Consider the following 20,791-nt stretch of genomic DNA (forward strand, 5'->3'; position numbering starts at 1 on the left):
AGGAGTTCCCATTGTGGTGCAGCAGAAATGAATCTAACTAGTATCCGTGAGGATGCAGGTTCGATCCCTGGCCTCACTCAGTGGGGGCTGCAGTGAGCTGTGGGGTAGGTCACAGATGTGGCTTGGATCCCAAGTTGCTGTGGCTGTGGCATAGGCTGGCAGCTGTAGCTCTGATTGGACCCCTAGCCTGGGAACCTCCGTATGCTGCAAGTGCAGCCCTAAAAAGCAAAAAGAAAAAAAAAATAGTATAGAATGAAATCTGAATTCCTTACCTTTGGCCAGCAGGCTCTACCTGCCTGTCCCTGCCAGCCTTTCAAACTCATCTCTACGGGGTCCCCTTCTCACCAAGCCCCACGCTTGGCCTTGTTTCTTTGGCTCTAACTCTCAAGCGTAATTCTGCCTTCAGGGCCTCTGCACCTGCTGTTCTTCTGCCTGGACCAGGCTTCCCGCTATCACTGCAGGACCCTCCCCGCATCCTTCACTTCTTGTCAGAGAGGTCTTTCCTATCGAAAGCAACTGTACATTCATTCATTCAACGGATGTTTACTCAAACACATGCCAAGCTTTGTTTTAAGTCCTAGGAAGTCAATACGAAGATCACCTGGCTCCTGGAGCCTAGACTAGGGTGCTGGCAGGACAGAGTCTGATGGTAACAATAGGTAAGTAGAATACACAGCATGTTGGCTGGTGCTACATACCAGGAGATAAAAAAGCAGGGAGAAGAAATGCAGGGGTGTGGGATGCCGTTTTTGTTAGGGTGCTAGAAAAGATGTTGCTGGGAAGAAAACGCTTGAAGAAAGACCTTGAGGAGATGTGTTTCATGGTGACACGGAAGGAGCCCTTAGGAGCAGAGGAACTCGTGAAAGCAAAGGTCCTGAATCAGCCGTGGTTCCAGAGCACGTGAGGAGTGATGAGGAGGCTGGTGTGGCTGGAGCCCGGTGAGCAGAGGGGCCAGGGGCGGGGAGATGAGGTCAGAGAGATAACCAGGTCAGACCGTGCTGTAGGTTGTGAGCCACTGGAAGGACTTGGCTTCTACCCTGAGCAAGACGGCAGCCGTGGGAGGGTTTGGAGCAAGTGAGGGATGGTCTGGCTACAGGTTGGCAGGATCTCTCAGGCTGCCCATGAGAACGGATTCGAGGCGGAGACAAATGGGAACCCAGAAACCCCAAGAGGAAGGTGTTATAATAACCCAAGCAAGAGGCAACTGTGGCTTGGGTGGGGTGGTGGCGACGGACTGGCGCGAACAGGTCCGATTCTGCATCCCTTTTGAGAGGCGAGCCAACAGAACGCCCAGCCACGCTGTTTGTTTTTAATTATTCCCTTCATATTCCTATTTTCTACTCGAAGTTACATGTTTGCCCGCTTGCTAGTTGTCTGTCTCCTCCCTCCCCGGAACGCAAGTTGTAGTAATGTAAGGTGGCCCACTTTGATCGCCTACACGCCCAAGTGCTGAGAGTAAGACAGGACAAAGAGTAAGTGCTAAGAAATGCTTGTCAATAGAAAACAGTTCCAGTCTTGTTTCATCCGGGAGGATGCTGAGGGTGGAACTGCAGCATCATGGGCTCTCATCCCCTTGAGAGCAAGACATGACAAAGGATCTTGTGTGGCTGCAAGCTGTGGCATAGGAAGGCTCTCTTCCCCTTCCTTTCTGCCTCACAAGCTCCCCCTCATCCAGCTTTGCCTCTGCCTCCTTAGGAAGCCTCCCAAATCTCTCCACAGACAGATTTGGTAGTTTCATTTTTCCAATGATACACTCAACAAATTGTTTTTTCCTTTTATGGCCTCACCTGTGGCATTTGGAGGTTCCCAGGCTAGGGGTCGAATCGGAGCTGCAACTGGAGGCACAGCCACAGCAACATGGGATTCGAGCTGCATCTGCAACCTATGCCACAGCTTGCAGCCGCACTGGATCCTTAACCCACTGAGCGAGGCCAGGAATTGAACCCACATCCTCCTGGATACTAGGTGGGTTCTTAACCCACTGAACCATAACAGGAACTCCAACAAATTGTTTTGCTGAGCCTACTATGTACCAGGCACTGGGCATCTAGTGGACCACAGACTCTGTCCACTACCCACCTTCAGCGACTTTGCGTGGTGATGGTCACGTTGCTCCTAGGGACACTTTTGGCAGCTCCCCAGGGTCACCGCATGTCACCCCCTGCTGGGTGTGGCCTCATCCAGGCCCCTCGGGCAGATCCCAGCCCTGTCACCTGCTCACTGTGTGAACATGCTGCCCCTCTCTGAGCATTCAACCTCTTCATCTAGACAACGAACCATCATCTTTGCTGCCTGTGTTTGTTCAGTAAATAGTTCCCACATGCTGGCCGTGGCCCAGGCCCTGGTGTAGGTGCTGGGACTATAATGGGGAATGAGGCAGGCAAGTTCCCTCTCCAGACCCTAGGTTCTAGTGGAAGAGGCAGGTACTCACCTTTTAAACAAATAGGGATTTGAGATAACGGCAATTTCTCTGAGGGCATAAAGCAGGAATGTGGTACAGATTGACCTGCCTGTGGGCCACTGGTTAAGAAAGGCTTGAGCACCATCCTGTAAGAGGCCCAGCAGAGTGCTTGATGCCTAGAAAACCTTCCCCAGAGGTCAACTGTGTGTCTCTCCCTCTTGAAGGTGCATGGAATCCTCTGGGGACCTCATTAAATTGCAGTTTCTGGAGTTTCCTTCATGGCTCAGTGGTTAACAAAGCCAACGAGGATCCATGAGGATGCAGGTTCAATCCTTGACCTCGCTCAGCGGGTTAAGAACCCAGCATTGCCGTGAGCTGTGGTGTGGGTCACAGACGCAGCTCAGATTCCTTGTGGCTGTGGCTTTGGCCGGCAGCTATAGCTCTGATTTGACCCCTAGCCTGGGAACTTCCATATGCTGCAGGTGGCAGCCCTAAAAAGCAAAAACAGAAAAAAAAGAAAATTGCAGATTCTGAGCCAGCCTGAGAATCTACATGTCTAACAAGCTCCCAGGTGATGCTGATGCTTCTGGTCCACCAGCCACTCTGAGTAGCAAGGCGCCAGCTCAGTGGTCCTCAGAGTCTCTTGTGCATCAACCTCACCTTCAAGAACCTGGACCAGGAGCCTCGGCATCACCTGGGACTTGCAAGAAATGCAAACCATTACAAAATCAGAAACGCTGGGGATAGGGCCCTGCAACCAGTGAGCACACCTAGAGAATCAGGCACCAGGACTGGTTTTAAACCTGGCTGCACATTGGCATTGCCTGGAAAGTTGTTTTTTTTTCTTTAATTTAATGCTAATGTCCAGACTTATCCCCAAAGAGTCAGATTTAATTGGTCAACAGTGTGACTCAGGCAATGAGATTTTTTTTAAAGCGCTCCAAATTCACCTAATCTTGTGCACCCAACGCTTTGCACCTTTGCTCTAGGTGGTGAATTCCTCTAAGACAAAGACAATTTTTAATTCCTGTATCTGTATTGAAATTTCTGTTCCTAATTAGCACACAGCTTAGTGTCTGACCCATGGTTGATCCTTAAAAATTATGTATAGGTGGATGTGATGCCAAAAAGATGTTACCAGAATCCGGGTTCTCGTTCATGCAGTCGAAGAGTGAACTCTGCGAACGCACAGGCAGCAAGCAAGCAAAGTCTTTATTTCAGGAAAGCAAATAGCTTCCAGGGCTGCTGGGAGTGGGGGAGAAGAACCCCCCCCCACTGTCCTATAGAGGGGTTTATCCCTTAAAAGTAGGGATGGTACCCACATAGGGTCCAGAAAGATGTAGGTTTCTCCCATTGGCCTTGCCCAGTTACCTATATCAGTCCTTTTTTTTTTTTTTTTTTTTTTTTTTTTTTTTTTTTTTGTCTTTTTGCCATTTCTTGGGCCGCTCCCACGGCATATTGAGGTTCCCAAGCTAGGGGTCCAATTGGAGCTGTAGCCGCCGGCCTACGCCAGAGCCACAGCAACGCAGGATCCGAGCCGAGTCTGCAACCTACACCACAGCTCACGGCAATGCTGGATCCTTAACCCACTGAGCAAGGCCAGGGACCGAACCCGCAACCTCATGGTTCCTAGTCAGATTCGTTAACCACTGCGCCACGATGGGAACTCCCCCCCCCCATATCAGTCCTTATCCAATAGGGTTTTAGGGGTGGAAATGTCCTGCAAGTTTTATGGTTTCTTTGTCCTTCTCTTTCCTTAGACTAAGTCACCATTCCTCTCACTCCTTTTTTAATCAGTTAGGGAGTGGGTTAGAGATAGAGGTCCAGGTGGGGGGAGGCACATTTCCTATAGTAAACAAAGCCTGTGGGAAAGACCCAATTCCTATAATAAAACAAGGCCTGTGGGGAATTACTCCCTGGAGCCCTTAAGCTGCAAATGTTAATCAATGGCCACATTAAAGAAAGCATCAAAGCCCATGCTCCTGCACTACTACCTGAGTTCATATTCCGCCTCGGATGCTTGGGTAGGTGAATGGTTGGGTGGACAGGTGGGTGGTGGATGAACAGCGAGGTCTTGAGGAACCACAGATAACTTCAGATGGATATTGGCTCTGAATCCTTGGTAAAATTTCTTTAAGTTCCCCTCGCTTCATTTTTTTCATATCTATAAAGTAGAGGTAATAACTTCCTCAGCCCATTCCATCCTTAGCGCAGTGCCTGGCTTATAGGAACCACTTGAAAAAGATTAGCTCTTATTCATTCCTATCTAAGGGAAAATTGGATTTGAATTGTAGCCCATCTTCTGGAAGAAGGAGCGAGAGAGTTATGGAACTAAGAAAGCACAGCTGAATAGAGAAAATTGCTGTCTTTTACAAGGCAGATAGAGGAGTTCCCGCTGTGGCACGGTGGGTTAAGGATGCGGCATTGCCAAAGCTGTGACACAGGCCACAGAGAACTTTCATGTGCTGCAGGTGCAGCCAAAAAAGAAAAAAAATTAATAAAATTCAGACATATTTTGCAAAAGCTAAGGCTGTAATCTCATTAAGTGTTTCCTCGGAGAGGTGAGATCACCACCCTGCAGGACAAGCTGGGCTGTCATCATCCCTCAGACTGCCTGCCCCTCCTCTGCCCTGGGCATGATGTGGTCTCATTTCCAGTTTCAGTCTTACCAGCTGTAGCCAGGGGCTGGTCGATTTTCGTTCATTTCATCCAAACCAGACTGAGCTGCCCAGAGCTTTGCCCAGGTCTTCCCTGGGGACCCACAGATCAGCCTCACCTTTCCAGCTTTCAGCCTTTCTCAGACGGCTTCCTCGGGGCCTCAGTACCCAGGAGGACCTCTACCTGTTCGTGCACATGCTGGACTCCTAATACAGGGCTCCCTCCTGCTATCACTGACCTTGGTCGGGTGCAGTTTAAAGCACTCACACAAGGGAGGTGAGCTGATACAGACCCGCAGCTTTCATAGCAAAGACCTGCCTCGAGATATCTCGCATTAGTTGTCTCATCTCGGAGTTCCCGTCATGGCTCAGTGATTAACGAATCTGACTAGGAATCCTGAGGTTGCCAGTTGGATCCCTGGTCTCGATCAGTGGGTTAAGGATCTGGCGTTGCCATGAGCTGTGGTGTAGGTTGCAGACATGGCTCGGATCCCGTGCTGCTGTGGCTCTAGCATAGGCCGGCGGCTACAGCTCCAATTGGACCCCTAGCCTGGGAACCTCCATATGCCGTGGGTGCGGCCCTAGAAAAGGCAAAAAGACAAAAAAAAAAAAAAAAAAAAAAGGAAGAAGTTGTCTCATCTCATGGCAGAATCAGTTAGAAGTGCCCCTGGGGTTCAGCGAGGCAACATAATAGCAGTCGCTGCTTTCAGAATCATTAGCTTCTTAATCCTCCCAGTGAGAGGTTTAAAAAAAAAAAAGTGTGAACATTCAGATTGGGCTCACAATCTCAGTGGCTTAAGCAAGGGCCCCAGGAGAATCGAAACCTAATAACCAGAGCTCCTGCGTGTTGAGCAGTTACCATTTGGCAGGTACCTGCCTCACGTAATCCTTGCAACAGCCCTGCAGATATGAGCTAGTCCCCCATTTTGTGGATGGGGAAACTGAGGTTTAGAGAGAGGAAGTGATGAGCTCAGGGCCCCACAGTTATAGGGCAGTAGAGTTGGGATTTGAATTGGGGTCTGATTCCTTCTGCTCCTGTTCCTCCTTTGGAAGGGACACTGAGATAACAAATTATGAGGGTTAGGTTATAGATCTGGCCCATGGTAGGTGCACGGTAAGCATTTTTTGATGCACGAATGAATAAACGAACTCTGTGCATCCTTGGGTAAGTTACGTCATACAGTCACACACACGTAATCACACATACGTATGCGCTCACACACGAAGACCCCAGCTTTAGTTCCCTAAATGATCTATTGCATTGGATCATTTATGTTGCCTTCCTGGTCCCAGTATGCATGCGAGTTTGTGACTTCTGGGAGGGAGATTTATTTTTATGAACCCAGAATGGGGACTTTTTAGTAATTTATAGTTCTTTATGAGCCTGCGGTCTAAACCCTTGCAACTCAAAGTGTGGTTTCTGGGCCTGCCGTGTCAGCCTCACCTGGGAGCTTCCCTGACCTACAGACTCAGAGTCTGTGTTTTAATAAGATCCCCAGGCAAATCCTGTTTGAGTTAATGTTCCAGGTGCTCCACTCCGTATCATCCCCTTCCTTCCTTTGCACTTTGTCGCAATTGTAAGCGCTTTGCCTGTGTAAGTATTTGTGTACCTCCCATCTCCCCCTAAACTGGAGGGCCCACGAGAACAGGGACCCTGACTGCTTTTCCTCGCTGTTGTAACCCATTTCCTAGCACCTGCCGGGCACACGGCAGGTGATGAATGAATGCATGAATGAGCTCATCTCCTAGGCTCTGGCCGTCTGTTTCGCTAATCCTTCTCCCTTCACCCGTAGGAAGCTGAGGAGGCTTAGCGTTTTAAATTCAGAAGTAAATGGAGGAGGCTTTCTGCCCCTCACTTGAGAACTAGCTGCCTCAGATTATGGACCAGCCACATCCCTCGGGGCCATGTGGTGAAGCTTGGAGTAAATAGATTTGGCTGCGTTGAGTCAGGTCACCAGGGCTGCTTTCTCCATTGGCAATGTGGATATACGTTGCCATCGATGATTGTGCCATTGGCCCCAAACTTGCCCATTGTGGCAAGTTCAGTGGTCCTGCCGCAGCTGAGAACAGGAAGCTGTGGCCAATGGGAAGGGCATCTCCATTTACCGGGTACCACATCCCACCAGGATCAAAGGACTGATGCTGCTACTGCGTATGGTCTTCAGCACCTTGAAGATGCTTGGGGCTCCCTTGAGGACTGGAGTCAAAGGGCCATCTGCCCCTTGTGCTGATGGCCCCACGTTTGTGATGTGGTGACCTTGAGAAGTATGACCACTCCCCCTAGATTGCCAGCATGCCATCTGGGTCCGGGATGCTGGCCTCATGGAGGGACTCCTGACCCCAGTCCATGCCCTCTCTACCCCTCTGGAAAAAGCTGTGGTGCAGTGGTCGTGCTACAATGGTCCAAAGCATCGTGCCTCCATCCCGTGGCACTGCCAAGCCTGTGAGCAGATCATTCCCGAGCTGCATGGGAAGCTGTCTGGCGTGGCCTCTCATGTCTCCACCTCAACGTATCTGTCTGGCTCTGACTTTCCATTTGGAGAAAGGGGTCAAAGACAACAGCGTCCAGAAAGTGGTGATGCGGGCATCTGGGGCATCACCCAAGGCCGTCCTGGGCTACAATGAGGACCAGGTTGTTGCCTGCCACTTGACCAGATCAGCCTACTCCTCCACCTTTCACGTTGGTGCTGGCGTTGCCCACACGACATTGCCTCGTATGCAGATGATAGATGGCTCCAGCTATAGCTGGGCCTCCTGGTCCCCAGGATCTCTGAGGACCAATAGCCCTGGACCATAGCAAGGGCACCAGAGGGAGAGAGAGGCTCCCTGCTCTTGGGGAGCCCCTGCCCCCACTCTGCACCTGAGCATGGCCGTGCATAAAACAGGAGGAAGGAAAGGCACTTGAGGGCCCTGCCTTGTCACCACCATGAGGATTCTCCATGAGGTGTCTACACCATCATTACCAGGGAAAAAATGGAAGAAAGGGATGGAGAAAGGGAAGGCGACTGTTCTGTATATACAAAATATGCTCGTTTTCCAGGTTCTCACTTCCCCCAAGTGTCCAGGATAAAGAGTTAAATGTGAGGTCAGTTTGGGGAAAAAAAAAAAAAAAAGTTCCCGTTTTGGCACAGTGGAAGTGAATCCGACTAGTATCCATAAGGACATGGGTTTGATCCCTGGCTTTGCTCAGTGGGTTAAGGATTTGGCATTGCTGTGGTGCAGGTTGCAGATCCGGCTCGGATCTAGCGTGGCTGCGGCGGTGGCGAAGGCCGGCAGCCGCAGCTTCACTTCAACCCCTAGCCTGAGAACTTCCATGTGCTGTGGATGCAGCCCTAAAAGGCACAACAATAAAATAAAAGATAAAGCCCACGCTTTTCAAAAATCACACAATCTGCAGAAAGAAAATCTCTTAGCACTGACTGAATGCCTGTTTCTGGCTTGCAGTCTTCCTGGGGGTTGCTGGGGTGGAAAAGGGTGAGGACGACAGGTTCGCACAGCAGGAGAGGGAGACCTTCCAGGCGTGGGGAAGGCAGATTGCTCAACAGTTCAGAGAAACAGAGGATGTGGGAGTGAGGAGAACATGCAAATCAGGGCGCAGAGGTTGAGGGGAGCAGGGCAGGTGGGGCGGGGGGAGCTCGCTTCGAATCTACAGAATGCCGACTTAATCCGAGCCCATAGGACTGTTTGCGTAGAGTTAGATTTTTATGAATATTTACATATTTATTAAAACATATTCCAAATGTTTAATTCAGTAACTTATGTATTACTAAACATAACTCAGATCACCAGGCTTTTACCAATAATGAGACTGTGGCTGTTTCAGAATGAGACAGGTCCTTCTCTAGCCCTGCGGGAGGATGCAGAAGGAGGTTGTGGGAGGCCGTGCCCCCAGCAGGGAAATTAGCATTGAGTGAGCACCTACTGTGTACTGGGGCCTTTCCTGGGTCTTAGACCCCTGCTGTCCCAACTTCTTAAAAATATGACACATAGGTAAAATAAATATGCATAACTAAAGCACAGGAAAAAATATGACACATAGCAAGACATAAAATTTTACACAGCCATTCCGCACCCGCCCCCCACATTCTCACATTTATAACTGGAACAAAAGTTTCCCACAATTCTGGGGTTCCCACTGTGGCACAGTGAGTTAAGAATCCCTGTGCAGTGGCGCGGGTTGCTGTGGAGGCACTGGTTCAATCCCTGGGCCCGGGACAGCGGGTTAAAGGATCTGGCATTGACGCAGCTGTGGCATAGATTGCCGTGCCAGTTGCAGCTGTGGCTCAGATTCAGTGGCTGGCTTGGGAACTCCCGTGTGCCGCAGGTACGGCCATTTAAAAAAAAAAAAAAGACTTCCCCCACTTCCTTCTTAGTATGGGTCATATGTGCTAATGCTGTCTATTCGATTTTCAAATTCTAGCTGGAGCTCTCTAAATGAACCTTAGGACTCCGCACCCTCACCCCCGTGGCTTGGGACTCGACCAGAATTGGACTCAGCTGGGGAGGTGATTAAGAGAATGGACTTGGACTCACATAGCCCCTGGGTTCAAGTCCCTGTCCCCATGCCCGCAGGTTGTGTGGCTTGAGCGAGGCACCTGGCCTTGGGGCCCTCTGTCTCCTCATCAGTGTATGGAGGATAATGTACATTTCTGGCTTCCTAACATTGCAGTGAGCCGGAAATGCCACCATGCATATAAACACAGGGCCGGGCACGAGGTGAACTTCTAAGTGGGTGCTGGTGGCTGCTATGCTGATGATTGTCCGTGCGGGCTGCTGTGTCCTGGTTGGGCCACCAAACTCTGGAGCCAGACCCCCTGAATACAGATCACAGCTCCACCCCCTAGGACCTCTGTGGCCTGGAGTGAGTTATGTAAAATCTCTGAGCCTCCTGCGCTTCATCTGTAACCCAGGGACGCGAACAGAACCCTCCTCGTGGGGTGAGTTTGAGGATTAAAATAGCTAATCCAGGTAAAGGATTTAGGAGAGAGCTCGGCACCCAACACTTCCTGGGTAGATGATGGATGGACTCTTTGTCGTCGTCATCTCATTTAATCCTCCTGCATCCTTGTGAGAGACGTGTTTGTCCCCATGTCACAGGAGGGTACCCAGAGGCCCTGAGACTACAGGCAAATCTGCCCAAAGGCTGAGTGGTTACTGAGTGGTGGAGTTGGAACTGCAGGTTGGTTTACAGAGAGGCTCAGAGCTCTGGAGGGCTTGGGGCATTTCTGAGGAGGCACAGGGACACTCCGGCCACTGTGAATAGTGAATACCAGGGAGTTCCAGCTGTGGCTCAGCGGGTTACAAACCCGACTAGTATCCATGAGGATGCAGGTTCGATCCCTGGCCTCGCTCATTGCCATGAGCTGTGGTGTAGGTTGCAGAGGCAGCTCGGATCCCGAGTGGTTGTGGCATAGGCCAGCAACTGCAGCTCCGATTTGACCCCTGCCTTGGAACGTCCATGTGCTGCAGGTGTGGCCCTAAAAAGAAAAAAAAAAAAAAAAAAAAAAGGTGTAGCCAGGAGTTCCCACTGTGGCAAAGTGGATTAATGATCTGGCTTGTCTCTGTAGAGGTGCCACTTCGATCCCTGGCCCAATGGAGTGGGTTAAGGATCTGGCATTGCTGCAGCTGTGACACAGGTTGCAGCTCCAGCTCGGGTTTGATCCCTGGCTAGGGGACTTCCATATGCTGTGGGAGTGGCCGAAAAATAAATAAAAATTCATGATAAAATGCATATATTAAAAAATAAAATGATATAGAGCAGAAGTTCTCTTGTGGCACAGCAGGTTAAGAATCCGGCATGGTCACTGTGATCTCGGGTCACTGCTGTGGCATGTGTTCAATCCCTGGCCCGGGGAACTTTCACATGCTGTGAGCGCAGCCAAAAAAAAAAAAAAAAAAAAAATGATCTAGCATAAAACACTCCCCAGTGAACTGTCCATTTGTAAAATCATCCTCTTGGAAATGTCTCTCCAGCAAAATTCTGTCACCTTTTTGTCACCTCCTGATAATTGTCTCCAACCATGGTTGGAGGCCGAGTGCCAGGGATGCAGTGAAACGCACCTGTGTCAGGACCCCAGGCCTCCGCCCCCTCCCTGCCCCACACTCTAGCTGGAGCCCCAGAGATAATCCAAGATGTGCCTCCCGCTAAGTGGTGTGGCCAGCGCCACCCGGACCCCATGGACTGACACAGGGGTGGGAGGCGAGGAACAGCAAGGAACGTGGATGTTGGATAATCAAACCCAAACCAGTGTCTGCCTTCTGCGGTTCCTGGGTTACCTTGGAGCCAGGAAAGGAAGCGGTTCTCTGTCCAGGAGTAGACATGGCTCCAGCTTAGGAGTCAAGAAACCAGGTTCAGGTCCCAGTGTGACCTGGCTCAAGCTCTCGCTGTCTCCCGGGCCTCAGTTTCTCATCTATACAATGGGGGTGGGGGGTGGATTCCACTCCGATGTTTCGTGATACTATAGATTCTTTATACATAGTCCTGCAATTAGTATCTGGAGACAGAGCACACCCAGGAAAGGTTTTCACGGAGGCGAGTGCTGCAGGGGTGCCTCGGATAAGCTTCCGTCGTGGAGAAAGTCCCTGGCAGCTGCTCTTTCTGCGTTTCTTCCCACTCATCCTGGCATCTGAAGTCACGGTGTCTGTGGAATGTCACTCTGACAGCTGTTTCTTTTTCCCCTCTAGGCATCAGCACATCGGCCGCTCCGAGTGTGTCCCCTCTCTTTGCAAGGTGAGTGCCCTTGTGTATCTCCGTCTCCCCCTCTCTCCCTTTCTCTTTCTTGGTGGGCAGAGGCTCTGGAGAGGAATCCCAGCGCTGCTCTTCCTGGTGGAGTGACCTTGGGCAAAAGACCCCACCTCCTCGGGCCTTAGTCTCTCCATCTGGAAAAGGGGAACCATCAGGGGGCCTGTCCCACAGACAGAGCTCTGGGAATGGGGTCCGGACCACTGTTCTGGGAGTGAGGGCTGTCGCTTTCTTCTGTTTTCAGCCATCTCTTGCCTTCCTTCCGGTCCTTTCTTCTGCAAAGACGTGTTCAACGCCTCTCCCCCTTCCTGCTTCTCTCTCTCCCTCTCTTTTTTGCCCTCCTTCCTTTCCTTCCTCTCTCTCTCTTCCTTCCTCCCGCCCCATCTTTCTCTACCTCCCTCTATCCTTCTCCTCTTCCTCTTTCCTTCCTTCTTCCTGCGCCAACTTTCACCCAATGCTCCTCGGTACCAAATCCTACAGGAGCACCAGAGACTCTCAAGAAGCATGAGACACGGTCCCTGCCCTCGGAGAGCTTCCAGTCTCATGGGGAGCCAGACCAGGGGTATAAATGCTGCCCCATAGGTGTGCACACGGGTAGAGGGAGCCGGGTGAGGGACCAGGCTTACCCTGGGTCCTCAGGCAGCTGCGTGTCTGCACCCCACAGTATGAGAAGCCCCGGGTTTGGCCTGGCTGGACGGGCAGCATGGCCTTTGGTGTGGTTGCTCAGCTCCTCCGTCTCTAGACATGCTTCTCCCTGGACAACACCAGAGAAGTTGTTTATAAGGAACCTTCTTTCTCAGCCTTCCTTTCCCTGCAGAAGATGTTTTGGGGTTGTCAGTAGCAACTGAGGCCTGTTAAATTTCCCCGCCGTGTTTTATGGCCTCGGGGTTAGGGAGCCCCGCTACCCTCTCTTTCTGGCTTTTCATTTGAGCCCCGGTTTAAGCTGAGCAGTTCACGTGGGGTTTTGATGGGAAGCAGGAGTTGATCGTCTCGGATTTCCACCCTCTCCTTCCAAGGACAGGTGTAAACTGGCAATGTTTTCAGCTAAGGTTCTGTGCAAAGCACTAAGTCCCAACACGCTGGATGCATTTCCAGGCACCTCACAGGGCAGGCATCTTCTAGTCTTGGTTCTGGCGTCTTCAGCGCAAAGGAGTTTCTTAGGCATCTTGGAACAAGTTTCCGGCCCTTCCGCACAGCAGTCATCAAAAAGAAAGAGGACCTAAGAGCATCTTTTTATAATTCGGTGACCTTTTTCCTCTGTCTCTCACCTGCCACCAGGTTTCCTAAGTAGGAGGAATTCTGGAGACAAGCTTTTACTAAAGTGATGTAATCAAAATGGAATCCGACGCAGGTATAGGAAGCTCATTACCATTGTCTGATAAACAGGTCATCAGAAGAATTAGCAATAGTTTGTCAAGTTGCACAGACCTTTAGTGACCTAAAGGACCAGGGTGGCCTGTTGCAGTGCGTAAGGGTGTGGCCTCCGGAGCCGGGGTTTCGACCATGTATCAGCTGTGTGCTTTGGTCTCTCTCTGCCTCAGTTTGCTTCTCTGTAAAATGGGGTGCTAAGGGAAACTCCCTCCGAGGGTTGTCACACTTGCCACGAGGTTTCAATGAGCCAGTCCACACTCAGCAATGGGACAGTGCCTGGCACATCATAGGCGCAATCATTGTTAGCTGTTCTCATCACACAGTGAGTAGGCCCAGGAGGCACTGCTAGAGACGCAACGTGAGCATCTAAAGAGGTGGCCAGTGCTCGAATCCAGCTGATGGCAGCACATAGGAGTACAGACCCAGATTGTCAGAGCGTCTGCTTTGCAAGAGAAGGGGAAAGAAGGGTGTGTGTGTGTGTGTGTGTGTGTGTGTGTGTGTATCCTGGTTTTAAAACATTGGCAATTTCAAATTAAGCAAAAAACCGTGGAGCTCCCGTTGTGGCTCAGTGGTAACAAACCAGACTAGGATCCATGAGGATGCCAGTTCCGTCCCTGGCCTGACTCAGGAGATTAAGGATCCGGCGTTGCTATGAGCTGTGGTGTAGGCACCAGACACAGCTTGGATCTGGTGTGGCAGTGGCTGTGGCATAGGCAGGCAGCTGCAGCTCCAAATCGACCCGTAGCCTGGGAACCGCCATATGCCACAGGGCGGCCCTAAAAAACAGAAAAAGAAAAAAGAAAATCCTGCACCAGCCAAAGACATTATATCTGTGGGTTCACCATCTTGCCCGCTTCCTGTTAGGACGACCCACCTTGACTTAGTCTGTTGCTGCCTGTAGGACTGAGCCAGTCCTAGCATGTCAGTGGGAAGCAGCAAAGCTTCGTGGTTCCAAGTGTGGGCTCTGGGATCAGACTTCCTACTTTCTAGCTCTGATTTCTGGTCTCTGAGCTTCAGCTTTCTCTTCTCTAAAATGGGAGTTATGGAGTTCCCTGGCGGCCTCGTAAGTATTCGGCATTGTCACTACTGTGGCTCAGGTTCAGTCTCTGGCCTGGAAATTTCCACATGCCTCAGGCATAGCCCAAATAAAATAAAATAAAATGGGACTTATAAGAGCTTTACCCCCAGATTTAATGCACACATCAGGTCTGTGTGACACAGTTCCTAGCCCATGGTCAGAGCATACTAATTACTAGTTATCATTACGTTGCAGATATCTTAGGTGAGTGGCCCTTTAAATCCTAGCCCTTCCTGGAGCCCATTATTCATCATGGAGCAAGGAATCCATTGGCGTTCTTTGGTTGCAATTAACAGAAATAGACCAAGCTCCAAAGGATTTTTTTTTTTTTTGGTTTTTTTTTTTTTTGGAAGATCTGGAGTAGCTCACAGTATAAGCAGAAATGGAACAATTAGGCCTCAAGAAAGACCAAGACTAGGACAGCTTCTGGGATCCAAGCAAGAGCAAGAAATTGAACAACAGTCTCCTCAGAATGTGGCTGTTGGAATGATTTGTTCAGCTCAGGATTTAAATTCCCCAATCAGAGTCTGATTAGAAGATGATGGGCCCACCCCTTGCCAGGAGCAGGGCATCTTGACTGACAAGCCTGTCAAAGCTATAATCACTTGGGAAAAGGTCTAAATTAGGATAGATAGTCACAGTGGGATAGGCTATGGTGCAGTAGTCAGTAAGCCCTGGTCCTCGTGGCCTAACACAACAAAGGTTTGTTTCTTATATCGAGTCCGGTGTGGATCACATGAAACTCCAGGGCCCTCCCCTCCACAGGCTGTCTCAGGGATCCAGGATATAACCATACTGACTCTGCCCTCTCAACTTGTACCCTGCACGCTGCTGCCAAAAGAGAAGAGAGGGTAGGAGGGTCTCGGGGGACGGTTTTATTGGCCAAACCTGCAAGTGGCTTCTACTGGGCGGAACCCAATCACATGGTTGAATCTGACTGCAAGGAAGATGGGAGGTGCAATCTTCCTGGCGCCTGGGAAAGGAAAATGAGATAGGAGTTGAGGAACATGTAGGTTGTCTGTCCCCTGGAAAGAGTAAATACCCAAAGGAAAATAGTGATGATACCAGAAGAAGGGAGGGGTGCTGGGTTGGGCTTGGAGATTTCATCTTCTCTCCTTCCACGCAGACCGTGCCCACGCGTCCTGCCCAGCCAGCCTCCCACGGCCATGGCAGCCTACGGCCAGACACAGTACAGTGCGGGCATCCAGCAGGCCACCCCCTATACAACTTACCCACCTCCAGGACAAGCCTATGGAATCCCTTCTTACAGTGAGTACCTGACCAAGCCCTTGCCTTTCCCCAGGATCCCCAACACCGTGGTCTTTGTTCTGAGCTATGGTTTCAGTGAAATGTAGAATATTAAATGCAGCCAGCCTAATTTTGAATGGGAGATAAAGGAAAAGGATAGACACATAAAATATAGTTCACATCCTAGAGTCTATATCAAGGCCTCTTTTGTTTGCAAGAGTAAGAAACTTAACCCAAGCTGGCTTAGGGAAAGTGGAAATTTAATGATTCACATACTGGTAAATTTGGGGCTACTGTTGATATCAGGTATGGCTGGATCCAGGTGCTCAAATGATGTCAGGAGGAAGATGTCTCACTCCATCTCCAGATGTTTTCTTGTGAGTTGTCTTTACTTCCACATGGCTTCTTCCCATGTGGCAGCAAAGGCGGTACATGTCAACTCTGGGTTTGCATCCTTTTAGCTCAGCACTTAGTGGAAGAAGAGTTCATCTTTCCCAATGATTCCACCAGAATCCAAAATTGACCCTCATTGGCCCAAATTGGGTCATGTGAGAATGCTTGGTGCAAGCAAGGAGGTGGGGGCGAGGGAGATAAGGAGGACAAAGCATTTTGATTGTATATGAGGGAGGGATGGTTCTCTTAAAGGAAAACACAGGGGCAGTATCAGAAGAAGGAGAAACGGATGCTGGAAAGGCAAAAACAAGAGACATACAGACCTTGACTGTCAAGACTTTACTGCTACGACCTGGAGACTCTGTGAGCCAGGCTTCCCATCCACTCTTCACCTGTCCCTGTCTGCAGTTGTTGGGGTTCTCCAGAGAAACAGAACCAATGGGATGGAGCTGAGATCGATAGATAGAGACAGAGAGACAGAGAGAGAAATTTGTCATAAAAACAGGCTCACTCGATTATGGAAGCCGAGACCCAAGATCTGCAGCTGGCCAGCCGAAGGCCCAGAGAGTCCCTGCTGTCATTCCAGTTGAGTCTGAAGGCCTGAGCACTGGGAGGCTGATCGTGTCGGTTCTAGTCCAAAAGCCGGCAGCCCAGACCCAAGGAGAGCTGATCTTTTGTTCAAGTCTGAAGACCGGAAAAGACCAGTGTCCTAGCTTAGCACTCAGGCAGGAGTTCGTGCTTACTCAGCCTGTTGTTCTATTCAAGTTTTCAGCTGAGGGGATGGAGCCCAGCCACACCGGGGAGGCCATCTGCCTTACTCCGTCCACTGATTCACATTAATCTCCTCCGGAAACACCCTCACCGACATGCCCAGTATAATGTGTAATGAAATATATGAGCACCTTGTAGCCCATATGGACACATAGAACTAACCATCACCCTCTCTGTGGCTTTTATCCATGTTGTTTCTTCCCACCTTAATTGATGTATCCACCAAAGCCCTCTTGGTAGCACATGACAAAAATCCCATGCAAAATTAGCTTGAGGAAATAAAGATGTTTATTGCAAACATAACTGAGAAATCTTAGAGTAATAGCTCCAGGCAGGGTTGCATCCAGGTAATCAAGGGATACTATGAGGAATTGCCTTCTCTGCTTCCCTTTGTGTGGGCTTCTATCTGAGGCACACTCTCCATTGTGGTGCCAGAGGCAGCTCAAGCCATCCCGGGCTTCCCAAAAAGAGAAGCTCTCCTGTCCAGGATGTCCCGCACAGTCCCCGAGATTTCTCTAACGGGACTCCCATGGCCATCCCTGACCCCAACACTGGGGCAGAAAGATGGAATTCTCTGAATGGCCACATTTGGCCACATGTCCACCCATGGAACCAGACGTCAAGTCAGGCTCACCCAAGAGGAAGGGGTGGTCCCCAAAGGAGGAGAGGTCAGGCAGGAAGACAGACATCCGCGTAGACCCACAATATCCAGCAGAAGGAACAAGGTTAGAGAGTTCCCGTTGTGGCGCAGGGGAAAGAACCCAACTAGCATCCACGAGGATGCGGGTTTGATCCCTGGCCTTGTTCAGTGGGTTGAGGATCTGGCGTTGTGGTGAGCTGTGGGTAGGTCGAAGATGTGGCTCGGATCTGGCGTTGCTGTGTCGGTGGCATAAGCCAGCAGCTGCAGCTCCAGTGTGATCCCTAGCCTGGGAAGTCCTATATGCCATGGGTGCAGCACTAATTTTTTGGCCTTTTTAGCAAAAAAAAAAAAAAAAAGGAGGAGATGAAGGAGCAAGAACGGCAGGCAAGAGACCTTCCTTCCAGACCTGGCTGCCTCTGGCTTCTCCACACCTCAGCTTCTTCAACTGTTTAATTAATCCAATCATCTCCTCTTCCCAACTCAGTGGTACAGTCTGAGGGCAGAGACTGAACCTTGACTTGGTTTCCTCCCTCTCCTCCTCCCTCCCTCTGCCCTGTTCTTTTGTTCATTCATTCGTTCAGCACTGGCCACGTGCTGGGCATACAGTGGTCAACAAGCAGAATCGGCCCTGTGTTTGTGGAGCTTACAGTCTAAAACAGGCTGAGAAGTGAAGGCCAACAGATAATGTGGCCCTTGGATGTTTTTTTTTAATCCTGTAAAATATACTTGACCTTTTAAAAATTAATTGCCAATTTTTAAATGGGAAATGTTTACATAGAGATTCATATTTTTAATGTCTTTTTTAAAAAATAATAACAGATTGTTGAGCAGCACTGGGCCCACATTTTTTGTGTCAGGAGTAGGTGGCTCTGAGAAGGGTGGACCCTGTTAGCCTGTGTCCACCACGGTCCTCCCTGAGCCCACGTTACTCATTTGAACTAGCTGCCTGTCCCCTCAGGACATTTGAAGTTGCGACCCCTGGCCTAGAGGGAGAAAAAAATTAAACACACTTTTAAAAATTGTAGGTGTCTGGGAGTTCCCATTGTGGCTCAGTGGGTTAGGAACCCAACATAGTGTCCACGAGGATGTGGGGTTCGATCCCTGGCCTCGCTCAGTGGGTTAAGCCCTGGCATTGCCACGAGCTGCGGTGTAGGTCACAGATGTGGCTTGGATCTGGTGTGGCTGTGGCTGTGGTGTAGGCCAGCAGCAGCAGCTCAATTCAACCCCTAGCCTGGGAACTTCCATATGCTGTAGGTGTGGCCGTAAAAAGAAAAAGAAAAAATTGTAGGTGTCATTTCAAGTTAGGATGCATGATACAAACGAAGACAAGATGGTTATGAGAGGGAACAGAGCAAGCAAGATTTCATTTAGGTTCCAGCATTAGGGAAGGCCCTTTAGATGAGCTGATTCAGCTGAGAACTGAGAGATGGCCAGGTAGAGGGACCACCCCTGGGAAGGCCTGGAGCTGACACAGATTTGGTAGATCCAAGCAGCACAGTGGCTGGAACACAGTATCCAGATGAGGTGAGCAGAGCCCTAGTGCCTGGAAGGGTTTTATTCCAAGGGAGGCAGGGTCTTACTGGCAGGCTTATAAACAGAGGGCGATCTGATACAGTCTGGGTTTTTAAAAAGATCACTTTGTCGGGAGGCTGGATGAGAGGGAAGCAAGAGGAGAAAGAGGAAGGCAAGCTGGAAGACTGATAAAGCCTGGTGTGGGTGGAGTGATAGTGGGGGGCTGGGGGGCAGTGGACAGACAGAAGTAGACATATTCAGGGGCATTTGTGGAGTTAGGAGGGACAGGTCATGGGACACCAGATCACACGTTGGCCGCAGTCACCGTCATGGAGATGCTGCATCTTTGAGATGCTGCCACCCACATTTCTCGGTGCTCTGCGTCCACTCATTCTTTTCAACCCCAACTGAACTCTCCGAGGAAGTCAATCTATCCAAGGGATAGATAAGCTAAAAAGAGGAGAAATAACTCGCCCAAGTTCCCCCGGCTGGCCGGTGGCAGAGGTGGAATTCTACCCAGTCAGGCTGGGTCTGGAGTCCAAGCTGCTCACCACTGAGCTCCCCTGCCTGACGTGCAGTCCATAAATCTTGGGGGATTACCTCTGACAGACCTCAGCCAAGTGGTGTGGGCATCTCTTCTAACTTCTGTAGCTCCTGTGCCAGAAGATTTGTGATAAAATCACCCGTAAGTTACCCCGCCTGGCTGACAGCCAAGAAAAATGAAGCCAGATTATTTTTCAGCATAAAAGAGAAAACGAGCCCTGCTCCCAGACAAAACATGGCATCAGGTGGAAATTAATTTGGTTCAAAGTCATTTTCAAGTCTCGGTTACTTTCAGAGGGTCTGTTCCCGGACAGTACAGCCCGAGCAGTGAGATCACATGTCCCAGGTTCACACCCCACCTCTGCCCCTTGCTGGTCTCAAGACCGTGGGCACATTCCCTCCTTCACACAATGGAGCAATACCAAGTCTGGCTTCCCAGCCGTTGTTGCATCCATCTACATTGAATCATCTACGCTGAAATCACTTACATCAGGGATCAGCTACCTTTTTCTATAAAAGGGCAGATCATACATATTTTCAGCTTTCTGGGCCATACAGCCTCTGTCACAACCACTCAGCACTGCCATTGGGCATGAGAGCAGCCAGACAATAAGTAAACCAATAGGTGTGTCTGTGTTCTAATAAAACTTTATTTACACAAACAGGCCGTGGGCTAGACTTGGCGAATGGCGCATAATGTGTCAACTCCTGATCTGTATAAAACGCTGAGCACACACAGGGCTGGCCCAAGGGAAATGTTCAATCAATACAGTAGGAGCCAGGCTGCCATCCACACCCAGAATGTCCGTGTCACTGAGGAATGACAGGTGTGGTGAGAAGCCCTTTCCCTTCGCATCATGCCTGTGCCCGAGCAAGCAGTGTTTGCTCACTGTCTGGACAAACCTTGTTGAATCTTGTTAGGAAACTTTTCTCCTTGCTCCTTGGCAAGTAGCATTACTATCTTTGTTTAAATAGCTGCAGGGAAATAACACAGTTGAGCAAACTTAGAGGCAAGGAGGTCGGGGAGTAGGGAGTATTTTTTCTCAATTTATTATGCAATATTTAAGACTTAAGCAAAAGCATAAAGAGTAGCAATACAAATACCCAAGAATTGACCACTCAACATAAAAATCAAGGAGGGTTACCTCCCTTCCTTGTCAGATCCCCACACGCCTGGATTTGCTGATTATCATTACCCTGCATTTCTTCATGTAGAATAGAAATTGGCAAACTTTTTCTGTAAAGAGCCTGATAATAAATATTTTGGGCTTTGCAGGCCATACGGGGTCTGTCAAAACTACTCAGCTCTACCCTCTATCTTGAAAGCAGCCACAGATAATACATCAGCAAACGGGTGTACAGACAGGCCACATTTTATTGCACTTTATCATGCTTCGCAGATACTGCATTTTTTTTCCAATCGAAGGTTCATGGC

The 20,791-nt window shown here is 49.9% G+C and overlaps 1 protein-coding gene across 7 annotated transcripts in view; it reads left to right on the top strand.

The window, feature by feature from the left end:
• EYA2 (EYA transcriptional coactivator and phosphatase 2) overlaps positions 1-20,791 on the top strand; it is a 313,108-nt gene that overhangs the window by 126,182 nt on the left and 166,135 nt on the right. For all 7 annotated transcript variants that reach the window (XM_021077393.1, XM_021077399.1, XM_021077395.1 and 4 more), the window contains 2 exons: positions 11,743-11,788; positions 15,376-15,518. In XM_021077393.1, coding sequence (XP_020933052.1) covers positions 11,743-11,788; positions 15,376-15,518 — 189 coding nt within the window. The remainder of the gene's footprint in view (positions 1-11,742; positions 11,789-15,375; positions 15,519-20,791) is intronic.

This window comes from Sus scrofa, chromosome 17, assembly GCF_000003025.6.
Source record: "Sus scrofa isolate TJ Tabasco breed Duroc chromosome 17, Sscrofa11.1, whole genome shotgun sequence".
NCBI lineage: Eukaryota > Metazoa > Chordata > Mammalia > Artiodactyla > Suidae > Sus > Sus scrofa.